At 48.4% G+C, this 22,312-nt stretch overlaps 1 protein-coding gene across 9 annotated transcripts in view; it reads left to right on the top strand.

Annotated features, from left to right (window-relative positions):
- Positions 1 to 22,312, top strand: part of LOC139054702 (plasma membrane ascorbate-dependent reductase CYBRD1-like) — a 183,322-nt gene that overhangs the window by 147,568 nt on the left and 13,442 nt on the right. For 3 of the 9 annotated variants that reach the window (XM_070532166.1, XM_070532162.1, XM_070532163.1), the window contains exon 2: positions 16,852 to 16,878. The exons of 3 other annotated variants lie outside the window; for them this stretch is intronic. In XM_070532166.1, the coding sequence (XP_070388267.1) occupies positions 16,852 to 16,878 (27 nt within the window). Of the gene's footprint in view, positions 1 to 9,733; positions 9,931 to 14,749; positions 15,396 to 16,851; positions 16,879 to 22,312 lie in introns of those variants that run through there. 3 more of the 9 variants (XM_070532158.1, XM_070532159.1, XM_070532160.1) reach the window with 3 other exon arrangements.

Raw genomic sequence — 22,312 nt, 5'->3', positions numbered from 1 at the left:
TTTCGTTGGCGTGCGAATAAAGGGTGACGACTGCGGCTCCTTCTGTAATACAAAGCGCTCGCTGTTATGGCCAACGCTGCAGCGCGGTGGCATATGCTAGCCCAGTATGTTCTGATGAACGTATGCGTATGCATGTGTGCGATAGATATTTCTTAAACTTGCACCGCCTCGTGAGTCAAATGTATTGGACGGGCTTAGCTGTCGAGTGATCGCTGTCGAGTTGTGGGGTCGACGCGCGTGTCGCGCCACGAATAAACCACGCGACTCCATTTCGTTATAGAACTGCGAGTGTAGACCCGAGAGCATTATATGTTTCAAATCAAACCGATCCTTTTTCTGAACACGTGCTATGTGAGATCAAAAGGTTACGTAATTCTCGGCGAGCTCTAGCCTTCCGCCTTTCTGCAAGCGTCGAAACTTATCGAAAGCGGGGCGCAGTAAACAGGTGGGGTGAGAGATCGGCTTACGTATGCGATAAATACTTGCGGAGCGGAAGACAATTGCGTAGGGCCCTTCCGGTGCCGACGCGAGAGTGTTCCCACGTCGCTTTCGGTACATACGGATGCATGGATGGTCGCATGATGGAAAGCGACGTCACAATGGTCGCCACGAATTACGATATCTCCCATTGTTTCCTCCATTACCCGTGTGGGCGTGTGCGGTACAGGGAGCCGTCGTGCGTTACCCCGGCTGTGATCGTGTTTCCTCATTTGTCGCTTATATATGCACCTCACCACGTTCCTAAATATATTCTAGAGTGGAATGCAAGAATGCTCGCATGAAGTGCTTTGGGTGATAATGTAGTGCGAGCACAAATGAATGCAGTACGCAGACAAGCAAACCAAAGCATATTTGTATTGTGATGAATGAATGGAGGTGGAGCTGAACTCGTACCCGTCAGAATGCTGTGGAACTGCAAATGCTGAAAGCATATGATTTCTGGTCGCGCTGGCTTATCGCGCACGTGACGCTATTGCTTGATTATGGCAAGACGGGGAAAGATTCTGCTAGCCACTATAGGGCATGGTAATCGGCGTGGCAATACAGACCAGAGGAACTGGCATCCGCCTCCGTTCGTATACACACAACTTCGTCGCAGCAGAAGAGATATCGCCATTGTCCTCGGCATCGAGATAGGATGAGCAAATATATATTCTTACAGATTGTCAGTCAGCTTGTATAGAGCCTATACGTGAACAGCCCATGTGCATAAAGCAGCATGCGACATCCTCAACCGACTCAACGGAATACCCCGCACCACGATAATCGACACCGGGACACGAAGCCGTCAGCGGATATCATAGTGCACACACGATAGCCCGAGGTCACTGCAGCCGGGGCACTGTAAGAGACTGCAGAGGACCCCATTCCATGCGCACTACACACCTCCTGTGAAATACTTCAACACTGCCGGCTTTGGAGAAGAACGATGCCGCCACCACACCCATCTCTCACCAGAGCTGAAGCCACGGCCTGGAGGCAACTCCAGACCAACGCCTATCCTCACCTCACGCTCCTCCACACTATAGTCGGATACAACTTTAGAAAAAAGGGGAGGCCCCGCCCAGATGACCGAAGCGGCGAAGTCACCGGCCGTCCGGCGCATGACGTCGGTTTAGAGTGCGCGCCCATTGGTGGATGCTCGTGTGCATCCGCCTCGGAAGAGTAAACGCCCCCTTTTTTCTAAAGTTGTATCCGACTATATGTGCCCTACCCTTTGTCAACCCCTTTGTCTTTTCTGTACAGAGCTAGCTACCCTATACCATACAGCATGGGCCTGCCAAATATCCCGAATAACCGAAGCGAATACTTTCACTTTCCATTCTTTCTAGTTTCCTGAATGCGTAACTGGATCTTTTCATGCAGATAAAATGCCGTGAAATACGTCAATTTAGGTTCACCTTGATGCGTGCAGCAAGTGTAGGTGTGTCCAATGCCACCGCGCCGAAACAAACGTTGTTCCTTCGTTAAAGCGCCTCTCGTTTTTTTTTTTTTTTGTGTGTGTGTGGATGTTTGGAGACGCCCTGCAAATGCGAGAAAAATAAATGGCGTGTCCTTGACTTTCGCATATAATTGCGCCCTTTCGACAACGCAAAGTGTTGTCTCGCACGGTGCGCCACGCGCGCTCTTGGCGCCTCGCGTGCGGCTCCGACTCGGCCAGGATCGCACCCGCGCTCGCTTGCTCTTCGCGTAAACGCTTTTTATTCATCCTCCTCGCAACCACACGCAAGCGCATGGACCGCCGAAGAGTAGTACCCCCGCGCTTAGAAAACCCGACCAGCGCGTGCATTTGGCATTGGACTTGAATGCGGAAGCAGCCAAGGCCGCCCTGCCCCTCTCTCGCTGCCGCGAGCTTGAACTTGGGACGGAAAAATATAAACGGAGTCATTCGAGCTTTCCCTCGCCCAGACGTCTGTGGAGGTGCACACAGCGAGCTCGATCGCGCTGTATGGGCGTATGTACACACTGCGCTCTCGTCTCGTGTGTGCAGGTACACACAGCACCGCGTGCCATGTCTGCGTCGTCCGTATACGCGGTCACGCGTAACGCATCGTTTACTGCTGGCAGTAAAGCACATTCGCTCTGCTCCTGTATGCTGTGTAGTATATACCGTAGTATACGTCTACGGAACGTGGTGCGTTCAGTGCACGCAGCGTGGGATCGCTGTCGTGAGTGCCCCTTCTGAAGCCCTATCTTGGACATATATATATATATATATATATATATATATATATATATATATATATATATATATATATATATATATATATATATATATATATATATATATATATATATATATATATATATATATATATATATATATATATATATATATATATATATATATATATATATATATATATATATATATATATATATATATATATATATATATATATATATATACACACACACACACGCGACAGGGTTATTCACTTTTATTCTCCGTTTCCGTAAGACATCTCCCTGGGTGGCTGTGCTCCGTGTCCGCCGAGTTGCTTTCATCTCAACCGCCGCCGCCAACCGCCCAAAGTGTTCTAGGTTCACCATTTCCGCCATCTTTGTTCGGGTTGCAACGTTCGTATACCTTTGGAAGTGGTTGCAGACATAATCCTGCTCGCTTCTAAATAAATAAATAAATCCGAACCTGGCCTCGTGGTTTGGCTTCGAATTTATGCATGTTGCGTGTCGTTCACCCTTCTGCGGCCATACGTAAAGGCGCAGATCAATTACGAATCTTATACAAGAATGCGGTGATATGCCTTGCGTCAGCAAGTTCTCTTCATTAAAAGGAATTCATTTTTTTTTTTTTTTACGTCCGTCTGTGAGCGCCGCCTTCATCGGTGCATTGCGAGTGGCCGACATGCATGGGTGGGCAGACACTGTGAATTCGGCCTTCGGAAATTACCAGGCATACCTCAAGCCACGCCCGGATCGTGGCAACATTAGGAAGTACTCGCAGGCCATTTTGTTGCGATGCTATCCGGGACGCTTTGCCATCGAGAAAGTGGCTCTATTACGGCCGCCGCGACTTCTGCAAAAAAGGGGTTACCAATTCATGAGCGGGACATCTTCATGGGCCCTGCACAATAACTGTCCGCGCGGCCGGGCGGGAAGCCTTTGCTAATGAACGCGGCGTACGTTGAAAAGGAGCGCGAAGCATCGTTCTTCGAGCGTGTTGCAGCACGCGGCCGACGCGCGTGCATAATGCACCCAAGCTGCCATTGTAAAGCAATGGCGAGCCGACCGCTCCGCCCTCTATCTGCCTGCAGCCTCCGCGCGCTTGCGGCTGTCTCGTACAGCGAGATGCACAGATGCGTGCGTGCGCTGTGTCCTGCTAATTGCGTGCGACTCCGCACCGTACTGGGAACGCGCAGTGTCACGCCTTTTTCATCCGCGCAAGGCCAATAGTCCTAAACTAAATATAGCTCCCTCTATACGGGCGAATAGGTACGGTTGACTGCACGTTCTTTTTTCTCAATCGATCGGCACGTGTGTTATCTTTTCTTGTGTGTTTTCGAGCAGTTCGGAATAGCAGTCCTAAATTCGCACAGCCTTATACAATACCGCTGTTATTCAGTTCGCTGTGAAACACGTATCACCACCTCAAAGAGGCATAAAAAAAAAAATGGAGGAACGAAAATTGCATAGAAGGAACGCTATCGAATGCTCGTATATACTCATCGTGGCTTTGTAGTGCTAATATTTGTTTAAAAGGGTCTTAGCGGCAGTTATTTGTCTTTTTCACGATGAACCCCAGGTATAGTCAACGCAATAAATTCCACTGAACTACAATAATTTTAGCAAACACAAATATTTTACCTTTTGTATTCAGTTAAGTGCGAATTTTGGCAATCCTTCTGTAGCTATAGAGACTAAAGATTCGGTGTCTGTTCTGATTTCTTTCTTCCCTGTGTGCTTCGTTGTTACGCGCTGTTGATTTGAATGTGCGATTAGACCAACTTTGCCTGTTTTTAACCCGTCCGTAAGCTGCTGACAATAGGTCGACCGTGAGATGAATGCTTAATCGACTGTCATAATACGCGCATGACGCAGCGTTGCATGCTGCAAGCTTAATCACGGCGATTTCTGAGCCGACATTTTGTAGAGAGGCGCTGTCAGCCTCTCTACATGGTGTTTCACTTAACTCGAACCAAACTTTATAAATATGCAAATGCTACGTGGCTGGACGGAACCAAGGTAATTTTGTTTGCCGTCGCTTGGAGATACTCGGATTATTTCTTGCGTTCCGCCTAACTATATAAATAGCATAATTAAGCAACTTCTCAATTATTATAATTAGTAAATGTGTCAACGAGAAAATTGTGGAGCATCACGAAGAAAACTCACGATGCAGCTTTTCTGTTGCTCAATACGTGCTACATAGTGTTTTTCCGGACGCGAAAGAAGCTCGCGCATACACGCATAAGTGCCTCGAGCGGCCACTCGCGCGGCCACAAGTCTCCTGCTGCGAGCATCGCAAAAGTCTGCATGACTCCCTGGCACGCGCACACGTACGCACACGACACGAGTGGCAAGGCCGACCGCAACATGAGGAGCGGCCCATGGCCTCGCCCTGGGTTTTCTGTGTGTCTGCAGCGTGCGAGCTACAGGCGCCTCTCCGTCACGTTGCGAGGGAGTATAATTGCGAGGACCGCGCTGCTGCGAGCGTGCGAGCTGGCATTCGTGACCGTCTCGTTTTGCGCGAGTTTTTGCGTTGACGGGTCTTTGTGTGCACACGCCATTTTCCTCCGCCTTATTTGTATTCCGGGCGCGCGCAGCGTGATGACTCGGAAAATTGCGAACAATCGCAACATTTGTTATTTCCATGCGCCACGTTGTTTTTCTTTCTGCGGTATATTCGCCCGCTGCACTTCAGATACGCATCTTCCAGAAACTCGGCGTATACGTTCCTTGACGACGTGTTGTGCTCTGGTGAGTCTGCATTGATAGGTTTTATAATCCAATTATTACTTCAGGTGCGGTGGTGGTCGCGATGGAACCCCTTCATAGGATGGGGCACATTGTTGCTTCGAAAACGGGGCACTCCGCACAACGAGCTAGGAATGCTGGGGCAGTGGAACCCGTTATTTCTTCGTGATTTACGATTGTTCCTCAATACATGATGTAGCCATATGCGCCTTTCTTTTTTTTTTTCAAAAATGGAGTCCGGCTTCACTTTTTCTTGCGTGTAATTTGTTCAGCGGAATGTTGTTTCGTCACAGTTTCGAAGGGCTCTCTCACCGCGTCCAGGGAGTGTGCTTAGAGAAACTTCCTGTTTTGTGGCAGTTAATAAGCTAGAAGGAGTGCGCGAGTGTGGGATGTGAGGATAGTAAACCTTCGCGGCGAAGCCATCAACAGGCCTCGGCGACTTTCGTTCGCATTCACTTGGTTCAGTGCTTTCGCTACTCATCTCGTTCAATCAATACGTATACGTACGTACATCGTCCTCTGCCTCATCCCCACGAGCGTATCTTCTCCTTTCTCTCATAACCTGCCGTGGTATGGCATCCGCCAGCTGATCACGGGTTCGATCCTGGCCGCGGCAGCCCCATTCTGATCGGCACGCGGAATGCAAAGAACGCTTGCGTATATACCGTGCATCGGGTGCACGTTGAAGAACCCCGCAATATCTCTCACAATATCAGTTTTCCACCGACACCGCACGTGTCGCGCGTGTGCCGCGAAGAGCAACTGCGCGAAAGCTGTCTTTTCTGCAGAACAAGCCATCTCTCGTGCTTGCGCAACTCGAGCGTACGCGAACGCGCGCAAGCCAAAAGCAACGCCGGACGCGTTGCGCCGTTTCGAAGAACAAGAGACCGAACGAGCATGCAGCCATGCTTGGGCCCGTCCGCAACCAAAAAGTTGGGAGCGCGGTGGTGTCAAGGGCGCGAAGAAGGGGCCCCGTCGCCAGCGCCAGAAAGGAGAGTGTCCGGACATAGTCGGGCGGGCCTCCTCTTGCGTCTGGCGACCGTCCAGCGCCGCCTTCTCTCTTGCGCGTCGCTGCTTCTCGCCCTCGGCGGCCGCGCCGGCTTGCAGCGTCACCGTCTCGTTCGCTCAGCGCCGCAACTTCTGGCTCGGGCCAACGCGCGCCCGCGCCCCTTTCAAGCGGCCAACTCTACGCGAGACAGCCGGTTAGGCGGCCGTATACTTACTTCATTCTGGCCCGCGCTGCGCGTTCTTCCCGTGCCGTCATTCATGCTCCTCTGTTTCTTGGGCGCCTGCCGGACACCTCTGGACGTTTTCACCCGTTGGAGTAGCCTGCGCATCACTAGAGAGGGCACGCAAGCCGGCGGATCCGGAAGGACCAACATAGAGATCTCCCCGGCAGGCTTTCCGCAGCACGTCGTAAAATACACTGCTGCCGTGCGGACTGTGGGTGAGCGTCATCTCTGCACCGTTTGGACGCGCGATGTTTTCCTTTCGAAGCCATTTCCTGGTGGGAGAAATCTGTGTGTTTGTTCCGTAATGTACAATCCGTCTCGCATCGCCGATTGTCGTTTCTGTTCGGTATATCCCGGACCACTTCTTTCTTTCTTTCTTTCTTTCTTTCTTTCTTTCTTTCTTTCTTTCTTTCTTTCTTTCTTTCTTTCTTTCTTTCTTTCTTTCTTTCTTTCTTTCTTTCTTTCTTTCTTTCTTTCTTTCTTTAATTTCGTGTGTGACGAGAGCAGCGAACTGTATACGTGTGTGAACAGTCATTAGGCTGGCGGCAGGAGTGTAATTTACCGTCTATATCCGTGGCTGCTGAATAGAAACTTCCCATTGTTGTTTGTGATGACCGAATACCCGTGAAGACTGGCGATTAAGCGAAGAGTGAAGACGCCTTTTTCTGATCGGTGCTTGTCAAAGTCGACCAAACTGCACTCAGATATGGTACAAAACTGCATATGCCAACATTAATCCACGTCCATTTCAAGACGCTTTTTAAGAAAGATAGCGTTACAAAAATAAGAAAATAATGTACCCTTTACTTAAGGAACGCTTTTTATACCACTATGGCATTGTCCTCAGGCTGTACTGTTCACTAACTACACCCTACCAAATTTTTCCTCGGGATCTTGTTTCGTCACAGTTTCGATAGGCTCTCTCACTGCATCGAACGGCAGATAGCCCTATATATAGCCTCAGAGTCATCGGGGTGCATTAGTGTTCCAAAGGAATTAGTCATAAATAGGTCGGTAGTTTATTGGCTTTAGTTACACAAAGACGTTAGGGTACTCTATTTCTAAAGCTCACTATCGCCATCTTAAAAGCTTGCTCGAACGTAGCTAGTTAAAACGTGGTTTTAAGTTTCTTACGTATATTGAGAGGTTACCGAGCAGACTACAAGCAAAAAACAGCAAAAATTAAGTTCTGTGGCCCCTAGATGCTATACAGCAAAAATGGCATACATTTCAGAGTTACACAATGCACCTACGAAAAAAAAAGCAGCAAACGTATGTCATTACACCTCAACTTATCCAGCATCCGTGTCTTCATTCTTGCAGGAAAGCCAATAGAAGTGTGCATTTCATTAAAGAAATGGAATAACTTACCGCAACCTCATAGCTCATACATTGCTTATCAAATTAGGCGGGCAACAGTTCACAATTAATGGTTTATCATTGTAAAACATACTGCATTACCTCGAAGGCGTGCGTAAACGCAGCATGAAAATTAACTTTCTTGCTCGAGAACGACTACAATTTGCGAAGGTTACCGCTAGGTTTCTGACGTCACGCTGATGACCATTGGCGCCGTGGTCTGTCTCTGTATTCAATAACCAACACTGGGCAAAGTTGGAAAGAAGAGCTCAAAACAAAAAAATACGGAGTTGTCGCGGGGTTCGCATTAAGTCTCAAGCTATATACGTATCGAGTCTATCCAGTACGTATACTTTACTCTCCGAGATGGCTTAACAGATATAGTATTTCTACGTTTTGCGCAAGTCCACGGCTTCGATGTCCAGCGTCGGCACATGTGGTGGTCAAAGTCAGTTTCCTACAATAATTACTAAAGGGAACCCTGGCGCTGAAACCGTTCAGCCACCACGGGAATGATGGGGAGCGCATGGATTTGTCTTATCTTCGTGCTTGTGGATTCAAACGTTCTTGTGGCTTTGTTCATTACGCTTTATATACTGTCGTAAATTTCAGAGCAATCTGCACTTCCCGAAGTGCAGAAGACGATGCGAACACGCACAGTATCTACTAATTGCAACGGTTCATATGGTCCAGGTGTCCAAATAGAAACGCGCCAAGCGTCTCAAGGCACTGGCTTGCCCGCGATAAATTCATAAGGGCATTTTATATCGCTTGTCACTGTATTCGTGCGAAATGGTCTCAATATCGGGCTTCTGTGTCACAGGTGCTGTGTTTGAATCCTGCCGTCGGACTATTTTAATAACGTTGATTTAATTAGTTATTACACATCACTTTGTTGAATATGACGAGCTTACAAAGTCACGAAGCCGCTTGAAGCCAGAAGGACAAAGTTTAGGCAAATTCATGTCTACTTCCCATAATTCTCATGCTGGCTGAACCGCTCCCACTGCGGCTCCCGTAGACACTAGCGCCAGAGTTCCTTCAGGTAATTTTTCTATGAAACTCTATGGTCAAAATCAAACCGCAGTCGTCTGCTGCGTCGTATTTTCTTCCTCATTTTCTTTTTCTACAAGCGTAATCTTCGTGGTCATAAACAAAGGTGAACGTGTCTTTCCAACGTTTTCTTGATGAGAAACTGTGTTTGGCATTACAGGGCTAACACGGCAGCCCGTACGACTTCATGCTCGACGCGCAACTCTCAGTTCACGCCCGTTCCACCGTTTAAGAGTGGCAAGAAGAGAGAGAGAGAGAGGGGGGGGATATAGGAAGGCAGGGATGTTAACCAGTCAAGTCTGGTTGGCTACCCTACGCTGGGGGAAGGGAGAAGGGGAAGAGAGAGAAGGTGTGGATACGTGTGTGGAGAGTGGCAACAATGCCAATATCGCGCTTCGGGCCGAGCAACAGGCGAGGTCGCAGGCAGCGGACTCGTCAAGCAGCGGGCGGTGGCCGTCGCGTGTGTTTTGCGCGCGAGTGAAATACGACTCGCGGCGAGCCGTCCGCGTGACGCTGCGTTCTCCAAATTCCGCGCGCGTCACTTTTTTTTTTTTCTCAATGCCGCCGCTTGCATTTGTGTGGCACAGTGATCGCGATTGCGCCGTTGCGCCGTGTCGCGAACGGGGAAGTGGGCGCGCAGTCCCCGAAATCGGGCAAGGATATAGCAGCTCGTTACCGGCCGCCGGATTTTAGTGCATAGCGCGATTCTCCCGTCATTCTCGGCGGTGACGGCGTCGAAGAAATTGCGTTACAGCATGCTGCGGCGCGGAAACATGGATCTGCAGATGCGACCTCTCGAGACTGTTCACTACCGTCCTGCGTCGGAAATGGACGACTGGCTTCAGGACTTGTAAGCTGAAACGTCTCTCGCTCCAAGTCATTTTTTTTGCTTCTGTTTCCGGGGAGCCGGAAGAAAGTTCATAGTGCCTTTATTTTCGTTTGAAGACGTTTTCTCTGAAACTGCAGCCGCGAGCGGTTTATGTACGTACTTCATTAAAACTTCTTTCTGGGCGAGTTAGTGCATACTTGACATAAAAAAATTGTAACAGCGCAAACACATGCAACCACAAAGTAACAAGGACGAGACACAAGCGCTGTGTCCCGTCCTTGTTACTTTGTGGTTGCATGTGTTAGCGCTGTTACAATTTTTTATGTCAAGTATTATACTCTTAAGAAACGGGTAACTTTTTTTTTTAATAGGCACATGTTTCGACAATTTTAGGCGACCGCCGCTCTTTTATGTTCATTGGCAGTCATGTGGCCCTTGGATGCCTCGATTCTTTTTCGTTAGGTCTGAACGGAGCGTCCACGTTACAGTACAGTACAATGTTATTGCAGCGCCAGTCATCGTGTCCAACAGGCTGTTACATACTTTTGGCGTCAGAAAGCTTATGGGCGGCGGGATGTACTGAGAAATCAACTTAATATTTTCGCAGCCATGCTCACGGAGCACCCCCCCTCCCCCCGTCTGGTATTCGTATTTGCAGCCTGCACTGGTATATGCGAAGAACATAGTTTTGTGTATTTTTACTCAGCTACGGTCACAGAAATGCTCGGCAACTGCTTGGAGCACAGTCTGTTAGCTGCATTCGTTTTACCAACGCCAGAAGAAAAAATAAACTTAATTAAAAAGAATGGTTCGGCAGTTTTGGTTGTGGTGGCCTCAGGTGGCGGCTAGAAGTCATTGGAGTCGGGTGGCATCTTCGGCTTGCCGGACGGCCCAGAGCTGGTCTTTCAACTTCGAATTTTGAGAGCCGCCTCCCAGCGGCGGCTACGCCGACGGAGGTCCCCAACGTCTTTATTTACGTGCGTTATGTATTTTTTCACCGTTCGCCAGGCGTTTACCGGTTGCGTGGGCTTGATTCAAAGCGCCAAGAATTCCGCAGTAGATGTCTTCCGACCTTGCGTTGAAGTTGACATAACAACAGCTATTTTGCTATCTATCTCGTCCGACTGTAAAAGACCGATCTTCGTACCATCGGCATTTGCGTCTCGTGCTCCATGGGCTGGAGGACACTGCGGCTAGACTCTCGACAGTTGTGACAATATTCCGATCCCATAGCGCCACGCGAAAAATACACAGGTGTGCCGATGCGTTTGAGAGCCCTGGTTGCATGCCTTAATTACTACGCTGAGGCGTGTGGTCTAACAGAATACAATTTCTATTAGACCACACGCGTCAGCGAACTCACTTCTATTCCAATTCCCTTCTTTCCTTCCCCCTCTCTATCCCAGTCATCTTTGTTTCCCCTTTCTCATTCTCCCGGTGTAGGGTAGCCAACCGGACGTTGTTCTGGTTAACCTCCCTGCCTTCTGCTTTTCTCTTTCCTCCTCCTCCCTCGCTGTGCGGCGTAGCCGTAGCTTCAATTAGACAGTCAGCTGTAGCTTTGAAGCGTGAAGCCTATACTGCGCGCAAACAGCTAGTTTTATTTAGACAACGCCACTCAGAAACCACGCGTAATGGTGTATATACACGTACACCTGCATCGCGCCGATAGCTGCAGGGTCGAGTTCCGCGAAGCACTGAATCACGCTGCGCAATCGCAGGCTTGGCGCGAGCTGATCTCCTTGCGCTATGTAAAAAAAAAAAAAAAAAAAAAGACGGAATAGACAGGCCAAGCAAGTCATGACGATTGATTGTTATTACTATTATTAATAATTTATTAGTGGCAGGAGTACGTGTACACGTACGTGATATGTTAGCACCGGATAATGGTGCCGTTGTACCCACGAATTCTGGACGCTGTGCCCCTTCGGGCACCTGAACTTCACTGCGGTGCACCAGCGTTAACTCCACAAACTGCCGTAAATGCGTATGTTATTAGATAGTGCCCTCTCGACAGTGCTAATTGAAGGTTGTTGAAATTGGAGTTATCTTCTGAAATATCTTCTTATTTTTTTTTTTCTGAAAATGCTGCCCATTGAGTTACGCTGGTGCATTGCGGTGAAGTTCAGTTCAACAGATGACTGAAGGAGCAATGTCCGGAATTCCTGGACGTGTTTCTCCTTGTCACACTAGAAAAATGAAAACGTGCGCTGCATGTGGTCAGTCTGCTGTTTACGTGTATTTTTACATCAAGTTATTGCAATGTCTTATCTAATAAGCGAACTAAATCTAGGTATATAACACCAACAATATATAAATGTTGCAAGCAGGCAAGATGCCATAGAAGTCGCAAGCAGCAGACGAGGAGTAATACGTCAAGAGAAAAATACAATAACCTAGTTTCCATAAAAATTGTGCTAATCTTAGCGTGGCCGGACATGTTCACATTCGTCTGTATTTACACACACACCCCAAATGTACGTACACAATCTATCCTAACACTGGCCAACAATAGCACTTCATGAGCCCCAAAATGTTACCATCTTCGGGTAACAAGTGCAAATTCCTGAAAAACATATGTGCACTTGTTGGGCACGGGCCTCACACCACCCGTGGATGCGGCGTTCGGCTGGTAAAAAGTATGCGCAGAGCGGTTGGCAAACCACTCGAACAAGTACCCAGGCAACATAACATAGTGGTCCAAGCACACGGTGCCGACTCCGGCGGACTCAGGGCCGTCTTTTAGAGGCACGGGAGGGAGAGAGAGAGAGAGAAAAAAAAGCGAAGGCGACGGCTTCACGGAGGATTGGCTTGCCAATTCCGGCTGCGTTACGTCATGCTACCTCCTTGTTTAATTCATTTCTTTGTACATGCGAGTGGTTGCCAGATGTCCTGTATTTCGCGAGATTGTGCACTTTGCGGGAAAAAAAAGAACTCAACCCACCATGGAGCTTCGAGCGAGTCCACGTTGCACCATCTACGCAGTGGGAACACGACTTCCGCTGTACTTGCTTAATTAGCCTGACAGTAATCAACGTTTGGTCATTTCCGCTTGTTGCTCTGCGGTTGCAAGCGTAAATTTCCAAGTAATATTTCCGTGATTATATGATACCTGAGCGCAGTTCTTGCTATAATAAGCATCCATGATGCGCTTCCTCAAAATCCGCTAAAACGATCCCCGCATCAAGAGCGCGCAGTATTGCACTATGGGCGTACGTGATCCCTTCCTGACGGCGAAATGAAACGGTGAAGCTTTCAAGGCCAGTGTCAAAGCTAATTTCGCACAGCGGGGAACGGGAAGGGATGCCATCCTTGAGTGGCGTGCTGTCTGTCACACTGACGTGTGCCGCACCGCCCCTTCCCCCCTCCTTTTTCTATCCTTTTTTTTTTTGTAGTTTGTACTAGGTAGTGGCATTCTCTAATCTCTTCTCGTCGTGGTAGTTCATCGTCGCCACAGGATACATACGTCACGAACGCGTTCCCCGCGGGCGCTTTCTCGGTGTGTGCCCATTGTTATAGAGAACTCATGATCAGCTAACTATATATGTCCGCTGTAGGACGAATACTTCCCCCAGCGATCTCCGATTATCCCTGTCCGACTCGCAGCTCCAAAAGACGCTCCCTTGCCAGAGCAGGAATTGGCCTCCCTGGCGCAGTATGTGACCACTATACCTCCCCTCGTGAATCCTGTAATTTAAGACATTGGCCTCCCTGGCGCAGTATGTGACCACTATACCTCCCCTCGTGAATCCTGTAATTTAAGACATGTAACTGCAACATTACTGTAACCTTTTATTTTAAGCGAATTGCTAATATGACGGCATATAGGCATATCTACTAAAATTAATCTGCGGACCTTCGATAAATCTATCAAATGTAATCAGTGTGGCAATACGAACCTGATGTGCGCTCCTACAGGGTGGATCATACTGTAGTTTATTCCGCGTGACTGAGAAAGACATCACGAATGCTGCTAGCGTCCAACGTATGCAGAGCGCGAACTAGATTCCTTTAGAGAGAGAGAGAGAGAGAGAAATGGGGTGGGAGAGGTATAGGGAAGGTAATAGGGAGAGCTTCTGGTTTGCTACCCTGCGCTTTAGGCTTTTCGGCAGAAAGCATTTGGTTGTTATCATGCTTGCCGTTTGACACGGAAGTTCCCTATAATTGCACAGCGCAACACTTGGTTGTTGTGGCCGGCTTCTGAGAGCGAAATAACGCGACGTATACATGAGCGCCGCTGTGTGAAGCGTTGCGAAAGTGTTACGGCCGCATCGCTTTCATAATGGCGGCCCCCATTGGGCGGAAATGAAAGAACGAAAAAAAGTTTCTTGCCTCCATGCAGACAACAGTTGTGTAAACTATGACTTCTACGACGTCGATGTCGCTCTTGGCGACAATGTCTGTTACCAGTTTATAGCTTCGATCGATTCAACATCGTACTGTAACGACCGTTTCTGTTGCAAAAAAAAAAAAGACCGCTTTATTGCGCACTCTTAGACAAAGGTACACCTTTTGGGCTGCATATCTGCCACACAACGATAATCGTCATCTGCCTTGCTTGCGTTTCCTTTCTTGAAAACTCCGTGCCCGCTACTTTCCGGTCGGGAATGCTATGTCATGCTGATAACGCGCATGCCGTTATTTACTGGGAAGTACCGGGCTCGCAGCGTGTATCCGATTGGATACAAAATAATACTACTGGGAACTAGTTGGAAAGACATCTGTAATAACGAAATGAGACGATGTCATTTAAAGGTCGCGATAACGATATTCTATCTTTCCTCTCTGCACGGCGCACGACGTCCAAGAACACGAGGTATCTTCAGTATCTTCTTACGGGATAGGGAGGCGGCGGTTGCTCTTCATTGAGCGATTCGCGACATCGGACAACACGCGGCCGAGACCGCTAAAAATGCCCGGCTTGTATCGACCACTCACGGCGTACCGCAGCGTGTATAGAGGCACACTCCAGACGAGTGCACGAGTGACGCCCATCGACTACTGCACGTCTCGAGTGTAACGGCGGCGTGCGCGTTGTACGTGCATACACTCCGTTTCCCGACTGACGTCACGCGGCAGCCAGGCAGGCGCTGTTGGTCACCGAATACGGATGCGTCCATCAGAGAGCGCGTCCGCTGTCGCGCCCCCCCTGCACCCGAGACAACAACCAGGCGACGATGACTGTGCTATCGAAGGAGCGTCGGCGCGTGCACCTATAGCGACGCGGCGCAGTCCCGCTCGACGCGTGTCGTGGAAGGAAGTCGCGCGCCGTCCGCGGCCAGTGGCCGTCGCCGCCGCCGAACGTCGTCTTCCTAACCTCGCGAATTCCCGTCCGCTCTCGAGCGAACCCTCGCTGTAGTGGTATTTTCACGGCGCGTCGTCGATCCTTTCGTCAACATGCGGCCGAGAAACGCGGAGGCGCACACCAAGCTGGTGCACGTGCTGGACCGCATTTATGAAACGCCGGAGCGAGTGTACTACAGGCCCGGGTGAGTGTCTTCCGTGTGGTCGTTCTTGAGTCGATTCGCGTGTTGACGCCTGTTTCGTGGCGCGATCTGATTGCCGACGTTACAGGTCAGCGCGCGGTCGAGACAGCATGTATGAATTGAGCATAACACGAGGCTGGTCAACGGTTAACTTCATTTATTTTTCGATCGAGAGCCAAAATACTGGAGTGTGTGCGAAGTTATCAATTTTTTTGTCAAACTCATGCGGAAGGAAAATCGCTTTCCCGTTCACTCTTAGTAGGGGTATACCCGTTTGTTCTTAGCCACGTGTTTTGCTCGTTTACTTTACCGTATAGACTGCGTCTAGACCACATCAAACGTGTTTGAGGCTGCGTTGCCGCGTCCTTCGTGCCGAACGTTGTCCGCTCTGCATTTGCGACCGAAATTCGTTCTTGGCGGCTGCCGCGTTCCGTCTCCACGTGGTTGTGCACTCATCCCTGATTTACGGCAAGGGCATCTCGCGGCGTGAAATGACGCGGCGGCGCCGGGCCTTAAATACGCCGGAAATACGCTCCATGTAGTTGCTGCTTCTACGCAGTAGGAAGTTATGCGACAACTAGCTGCCACGAAAACCCTTGCTTTGTGGCACTCTCCGAGCCTTGAATACTGGTCACTTGGACATTGCAGTTGAAACTTATACACTAGGGCTTGGTATGCTTCCGTATATTTGGTACGGTTGGAAGTTACAATGACGAGCAGCTTCAAAATTGGGCGCTGCTAACCGGTTATCTTCCTGATGGACAAAAATGTTCCGGAGCAGGCATGAGACGATCGTCTGCCGAGCAGGCGCAAGAACTTTGAAGAGGTGCGTATGAAGGCAAGAAAACTTGCCTTGGACGTGTCACGCCTTTTTATTTGAAAACTTGATCGAGTCCGAGCATACCAAGCGTCGAATATTTTAGCTGCTAATGTAAAACCGAGTGGACAACATAGTTTATCCGTCCCCACTCTATCGCTGTCAATCGCAAAGTACGATAAACATGCAAACTCCTCTTCGCGCTTTCGAGTACTGCTTAATTAACTATCTAAACAGAGAATGGCAGCGCGCGCGTGGTAAACTGTCTGGCCGCATATGTTGCGCATTAAATTCAATATCGCATGCAAGGCGAAAGCATGATCGACTTCGCGGCGTTTGCTCCGACGGCAAATATTTGGCGCCACGATTTTTATGACCGTGACCGGAACTACTTGTTGTATAGCGAAATTTATGTGCCACTCAGCGACGAGTGTTTTCGGAGCGCGATTGCAGCCGATACTCCGAGATGGCGTCGCTGCTTGCGCCCTGTGTAGTATACGCGTATATATAGGGCGTTCACGCCAACTGATTGCGGTATTGTGCGAGGCTCCTATCTGATCGCTGCCGTCGATAGTGTCGAGCGCGTCTGCACCTGTTGTGAACCAGTGCTGACTGCGAAACTCGCCGTTTGTGTCGTTCCAGGCATAGTCGGCACGAGCATCGCCCGAGGTGAGTATTCTGAAACGCCCTTCTCGCGATGGCACATCTTGTCTCTGCTCGTATACACCCACTTCCCTACATTTATGTTACTCTTTTCTTTATGGCATTCCAGTAAATTCCCTCGTTCACACTGCCTTTTGCGCCTCGCTCTATTCTTCGGTTTGCCGCTGACTTTCCGTTCAGGAGGCCGGCGCGGCCGATCGCTGCCCCTTACGCCCACCGCCTTCTGTTCCTTAAGGCCTGGACATTCTCTTTATTTCGTGTCATTTATATCCTTCACACGGTCGCCCGTGTTTCTCTCCACACGCGCATCGTCTCCCGATTCGTTCCCGGCATGTCTATACTGTGTTGTCTTTATTTTCCGCTTTCTTTGCACCCCGTCGCTTTTCTGTGGACGTTACCTGATCACACTTTCGAAGTGTTAATTTTTTTTTTTATATAGCATGTAGAAGTGCCCGCGACATTCTTGTGAATATCGCGATCGAGCGTATGCGAGCGCAGTCACGTAGGAAGCTGCCGTCGCACGCTTCCTATAGGTGGCTTGGAGAACGAACTGATACTGTTATCCGAAAGAGTTAGTGCACTGACCGCGTCGTCGGGCTCGGTGCTATACACGGTTCGCGGGAATGCGGCAACGACGATTACTTACTACTTTGATCGTGTAAGTAACGTGACATGTGCCTGACTCCTGCACCTGCGGCAGACACTCGTCACCTGCTGCAGCTATGCCCTATATATGTAGTGTATATACTCGCGACGTTAGGCACAAGGCGCTACGACACTGTGACCGGTGGATAACGGTCAGTTGCTCAAACTCAACTGCTGCAGTAACTGCATCGCAGGTATAGCTGCGTTGGTTTGTTTAATTTCACTTTTTAATTTTTTTATACGTACGCCTATTGGCAAAGCTCCCTAATTAAAAAGAAAAAAGAAATAGTAGAGGATAATTGTCTCACACAATCTGTAACATCATTGCCGAACAGCCAGTGATACCAAACGCGTGAGCTTCCCCTCGCCTGTTCAAACTTTTCGATCGAGCGTGCACGCGTTGTGTACTAGATCGTTTTGAGCGTGAACGCGGCAGCGCGTGGCTTTTAGTGTACTACGAGTGCAGCATATAGTGGCAGCGCAGAACCGTTGTGCGCGTGCGTGACCAGAGAGCCTTCCTTCGCGCGCATTACGTCATCATGGCACTCGCGCGTAGTTCGCTCTAGGCAAAGCTATCGGCGCTCTTAATTCTTTCCTTCAGTGCGGGTCGCAGGTAACTCATAGGCCACACTACGCAGCTGCGAGATCAAACGGTGCGTTCCTCAACCTGGTGGTCAGAGCTAAATACCATGGAGCACTACTTCGCCCTCTTTTCTGACCGCAAATTTATTAGAACGGGAATTCTGTGCGGCGAGAGAAACAGGGTGCCCGAAGGAAGCTACGGACCATTTTTGATCGTTTAGTTCAAGTTTGTAAACACTTTAGACACAATTACAAACTTGACAGCTGCTGACTGGGATTAACCGCTGTTTGCAACGAAACACTCGGTGAAACATTCGTCGGCCGGAACAATTTCTGCGTGCGATTCTACACGGTAGCAAATAGTAGACAGTTGGCACGGAAGTTAGCCTGCTCTCAGGTTTCCCAATTCTTCGCAAACCAATGTCACCGCTAGTCTGCTGTGGTAGCGCAAATTGACGTTCCACCACGGCTCCTTTCATGAACCCCGATATAAGTTTTCCAGAAACCAATGCTTTGTTTCTCAGCCGTGAAACATGGCGTAGTAGACGACGAGTACGATGGCGTTACGTCATGCGCGCGAATTAATAATTCCTTTACGCTGCGCCTACTGAGCATGCGCAGAACATTTCGGCGACACCGTTAGACAGCGCTGACAGTACCGAATGCCACAGGCTCCCGTGCTCACGCTCAAAAAGATCTAGTACACTTGCATGCGATCGCGTGGCCCAGTCGCACTTAGTGATTGTGGTAAGCATACTGTGCTTGGAAAAAAATAATAATAAACGTCCCGAGCGCAGAAGTGTTTCTCTAGTGCTTGACACGAACAGTTACAGCGTTGAATGGGCTTAGTGGAAGAACAAATGCGCCGGTATGTCGTGTTTCGCACTATCGGCGAAGAGCAGCTAAACGATTTCAACAGTTACCCTTGGGCAATGGCAGATCCACCCTCTATGCTACTCTGTATCCGTCCCTGCGTATCACCATTCTAGATTTTCTGTATTCATCTGAGTCCATTTACAACAAATGGAAGAGGCCGAGGCAAAAGCTTCTGTGACGCAGCTCGAAAGGCCTTCGCCCCCATAACACAGGAAACACGGTAGGTTACGTGCATGACGAGGAGAAATAGACGGAAAGACAGGGAGGTTAGCCAGTTCTCAGACCGGCTGGCTTGGCTACCCTGTGCTGGGGAAAAGGGATAAGGGTAATAAGATGACAGATGTACATCTGTAATCCAATGTAGATGAGAGCTGTGAAAGAAAGCGACTTTACAGACACACTAGATTCATAAACAAAGCGGGAAACGTTAAGTATGGCACTAAATGAGGGATTGAGCAAGTAAGATGAGCTCCGATGGGGGTACGCACGTGAATGCCACAACCAAGGTAAGAGTTACGTAATCGAGGCAACGAATCCGTGATCATTTGGTGCCCGTATAGCCAGCTTTAAAACGAGGCGTGTGCCAATGAATGCTGCCAACTCTAGGGAATTTGCGTTTTCTTTAGGTAATTAGGGAAGTTTAAGTCGACGGGGATTTCACGCTAAGACTTCGACGCGGTGACTCTTGCTGACACGACGGTGTGTTTTGATTTCAGTCCCCGCAAACTACACTCGCATTAGCACGCAAAAACTGCGACTTTTGATCGTACAGCAGTGCAGTGGATGCATCTTGCCAAGTAAACGACCGGGTGCGGATACACCTGGGCCCTTTAATGAAGTATCGGATCTCCTGTGCTCTCTGAATGAAATATGTATCTGTTACCGGCGAAACAAACGTACGCTGTAACAGCAAACAAAACAGCACGGGCAATTCTGGGCGTAAGCGGACACGTACACCTGTAGCACCAGGCGCGACAACGCGGTCGTGGTGCTGAACAGCCGGCTATGCAGCATGTGTACTAAAGCTTACCGTGAACGGAGCAGGTGGAGCAACCTTGTAGAGAGCCCCAGTGATCATGTGTTTGGGAGAGTTTTGCTTTGGAGGAAAGAACAAAAATTGGCACGCATATCTGCGTGCTTCGCTGTAAATGACGCATAAGCGCGTAAGTGTGGTGATGCTACGTTAGCACGCGTCATACAACAAATATTGACATCTTTTAAGTTGGTGTCTTGAAGTAGCCCACTATTAACAATTGCACCTTGTAAAGGAGTTGCGGCACCCATTTTCTTTACATTTCATATAAGATTCCGAGTAATCTTGGTACTTCGCTCTATGTGCAAAACAACTATGGTCAACAACAAAGTATTTACGTGCTGGCATCTTTCGTTGAATATGGGTTTTGAACGGAGCTTAGAAATATAAATATAATATTTGCAGCCTGTTTGCATAACACAAACAAAAATGTATAATTTGACGTAATAGTCTTGCGGAAACCCGCAAGGTGAAGAGATCCACCTTTGTAGCAATTGGTATACGATTGGATGAATGTCTAATTTTCCCTTAATTAAGATTTTATCATTACCGAAATCATATTGGCAAACTAAACAGCCACATTTTGACAGATCTAGGGAAATCCAGGGAAGCTTTTTATCCAAGTTAGGTGGAAACTGCCTTCGGAGGTAGAGAGCACTGGCACCAATAGTCAGTTGTGCGTGCTGTATTATATGGTGTTTCTTTTTCTATCGTTGACAGAATTTTCAAACATTACTCGTGGCTTGTAGCACAATTCTACTTCACGAGACGGGTTACTCTCAGCGGCGGATTTCATTCGGCCGGGAAATCAAAATGAATATCTCACTAGTCAACCAGGTTTCGTTAATTAACTTTTAAATTACTTTACCACACATATTGTAATTCACGTATTGTAGCTGGTTCCTTCGAAAGTCAGACCCTCTTGGAACGAATTCTGAGGATGGCACTATTTCGAGATATGCGTTTCAAAAGCGCAACGAAATGTACTGGTGTTCCGGTAATTTTTTTCCTTCGGTGCATAAAAAGGCGTTTTGTTAAAGCGGAACAACAGTGAAATATTACCGCCAGTTTGACAGCGCTTAACTAAAAAAATTCACGCAGAAACTCCTCCAGGAGTTGTCTGAGCATGCGTAACCATTATGCCACTTGCTCATCTCGACGCAGCCCGGTGTCATTATCAATGTTATGGAACTTGATCCGACCAGCATAAACCCTAATCAACCTTCGTCGGTCGTTCGCTTATGTTAAAGCAGGTTTAATTAAGATATAGTTCATTAAGGCACTCGAACCCTCGACCTTTGGTGTTAATTAAGGTGAATTAGCGTTAATTTAGCGAAGCTGTTGCAAAACCACTGCATTTGCTGAGGGGGGTATACGCAATGCTTTGTTGGTGGGTCGGGTGCTTGTTTTGAGCTTGTTCTTTAAACGCATGCTGTTCTCTGTTGTGCAGGTAATTTCAATGAATGTATGCACTGTTCGCTTCACTTTGCTGAGCGCTTGTAGCCCCTGCCTTACGTGGGCACGAGCTAGTGCAATTTTTGCTTCGTTACGGGCTATGAGCCATTCATTGTCTTACGTGACGGACAAATTTCTCGTTGGGTAGGCATAGAAATGCCTACGCATTTAAAATTGGTGCTACATTAAAAAGTCGTTTGAAGTGGATGTGCCTTGTGAAATCACTAGCTTCAATTCGTATGCTGCAATATGTGTGCTAAAGTAATTAGCTATAAAGTTGATTAGCGAAATATTCTCGGTCGATTGTGAAATTTTATTTTCAGTAACAAATGTCCGCCTCTTCGGGTAATCCAACTCGATGGGTGGATTTGTGCTCTATGCCACAGGCGATTTAAAAAAAATAACTTTAAAAAAGAACCACTCTGTATAGGTGTTTTGTTCAAAGTTTGCCATTTCACTAAGCATATTATTTATTCGTTCCGGTGTGTATTGAATACGAAAGCTCCTCAAATGCACTGGTTACTCCGCAGTACTTGCTAGCGCACATGTTAACCAACTCTTCGCAAACTTAAGGTACGTGGGCTTATACTGACGCGTTAGTAATTTCACAATTGCGGGAACGCCTGGCCCCTTCGCGTGTAACTGAGCAGGGTCCGTGGACCGGAATTGAAGTAGCCCACGAGAAATAGTCTACACGCAGGGTTGAAGGCGTTTCAACAAGTTGGCGGTTTGAGCTATAGTTGGTACTTTATTTCGACCATATGCCACGCGCAGCAAACAGGGTGGGAGAATATGCCTTACATGCCTTTGTCACGCCCCGAATGCTGCGCTGGTACACAGTCGAAGAGC

This window comes from Dermacentor albipictus, chromosome 1 (genome assembly GCF_038994185.2).
Source record: "Dermacentor albipictus isolate Rhodes 1998 colony chromosome 1, USDA_Dalb.pri_finalv2, whole genome shotgun sequence".
In the NCBI taxonomy this organism is placed as follows: Eukaryota; Metazoa; Arthropoda; class Arachnida; order Ixodida; family Ixodidae; genus Dermacentor; species Dermacentor albipictus.
This window is presented reverse-complemented; position numbering and strand designations above follow the sequence as displayed.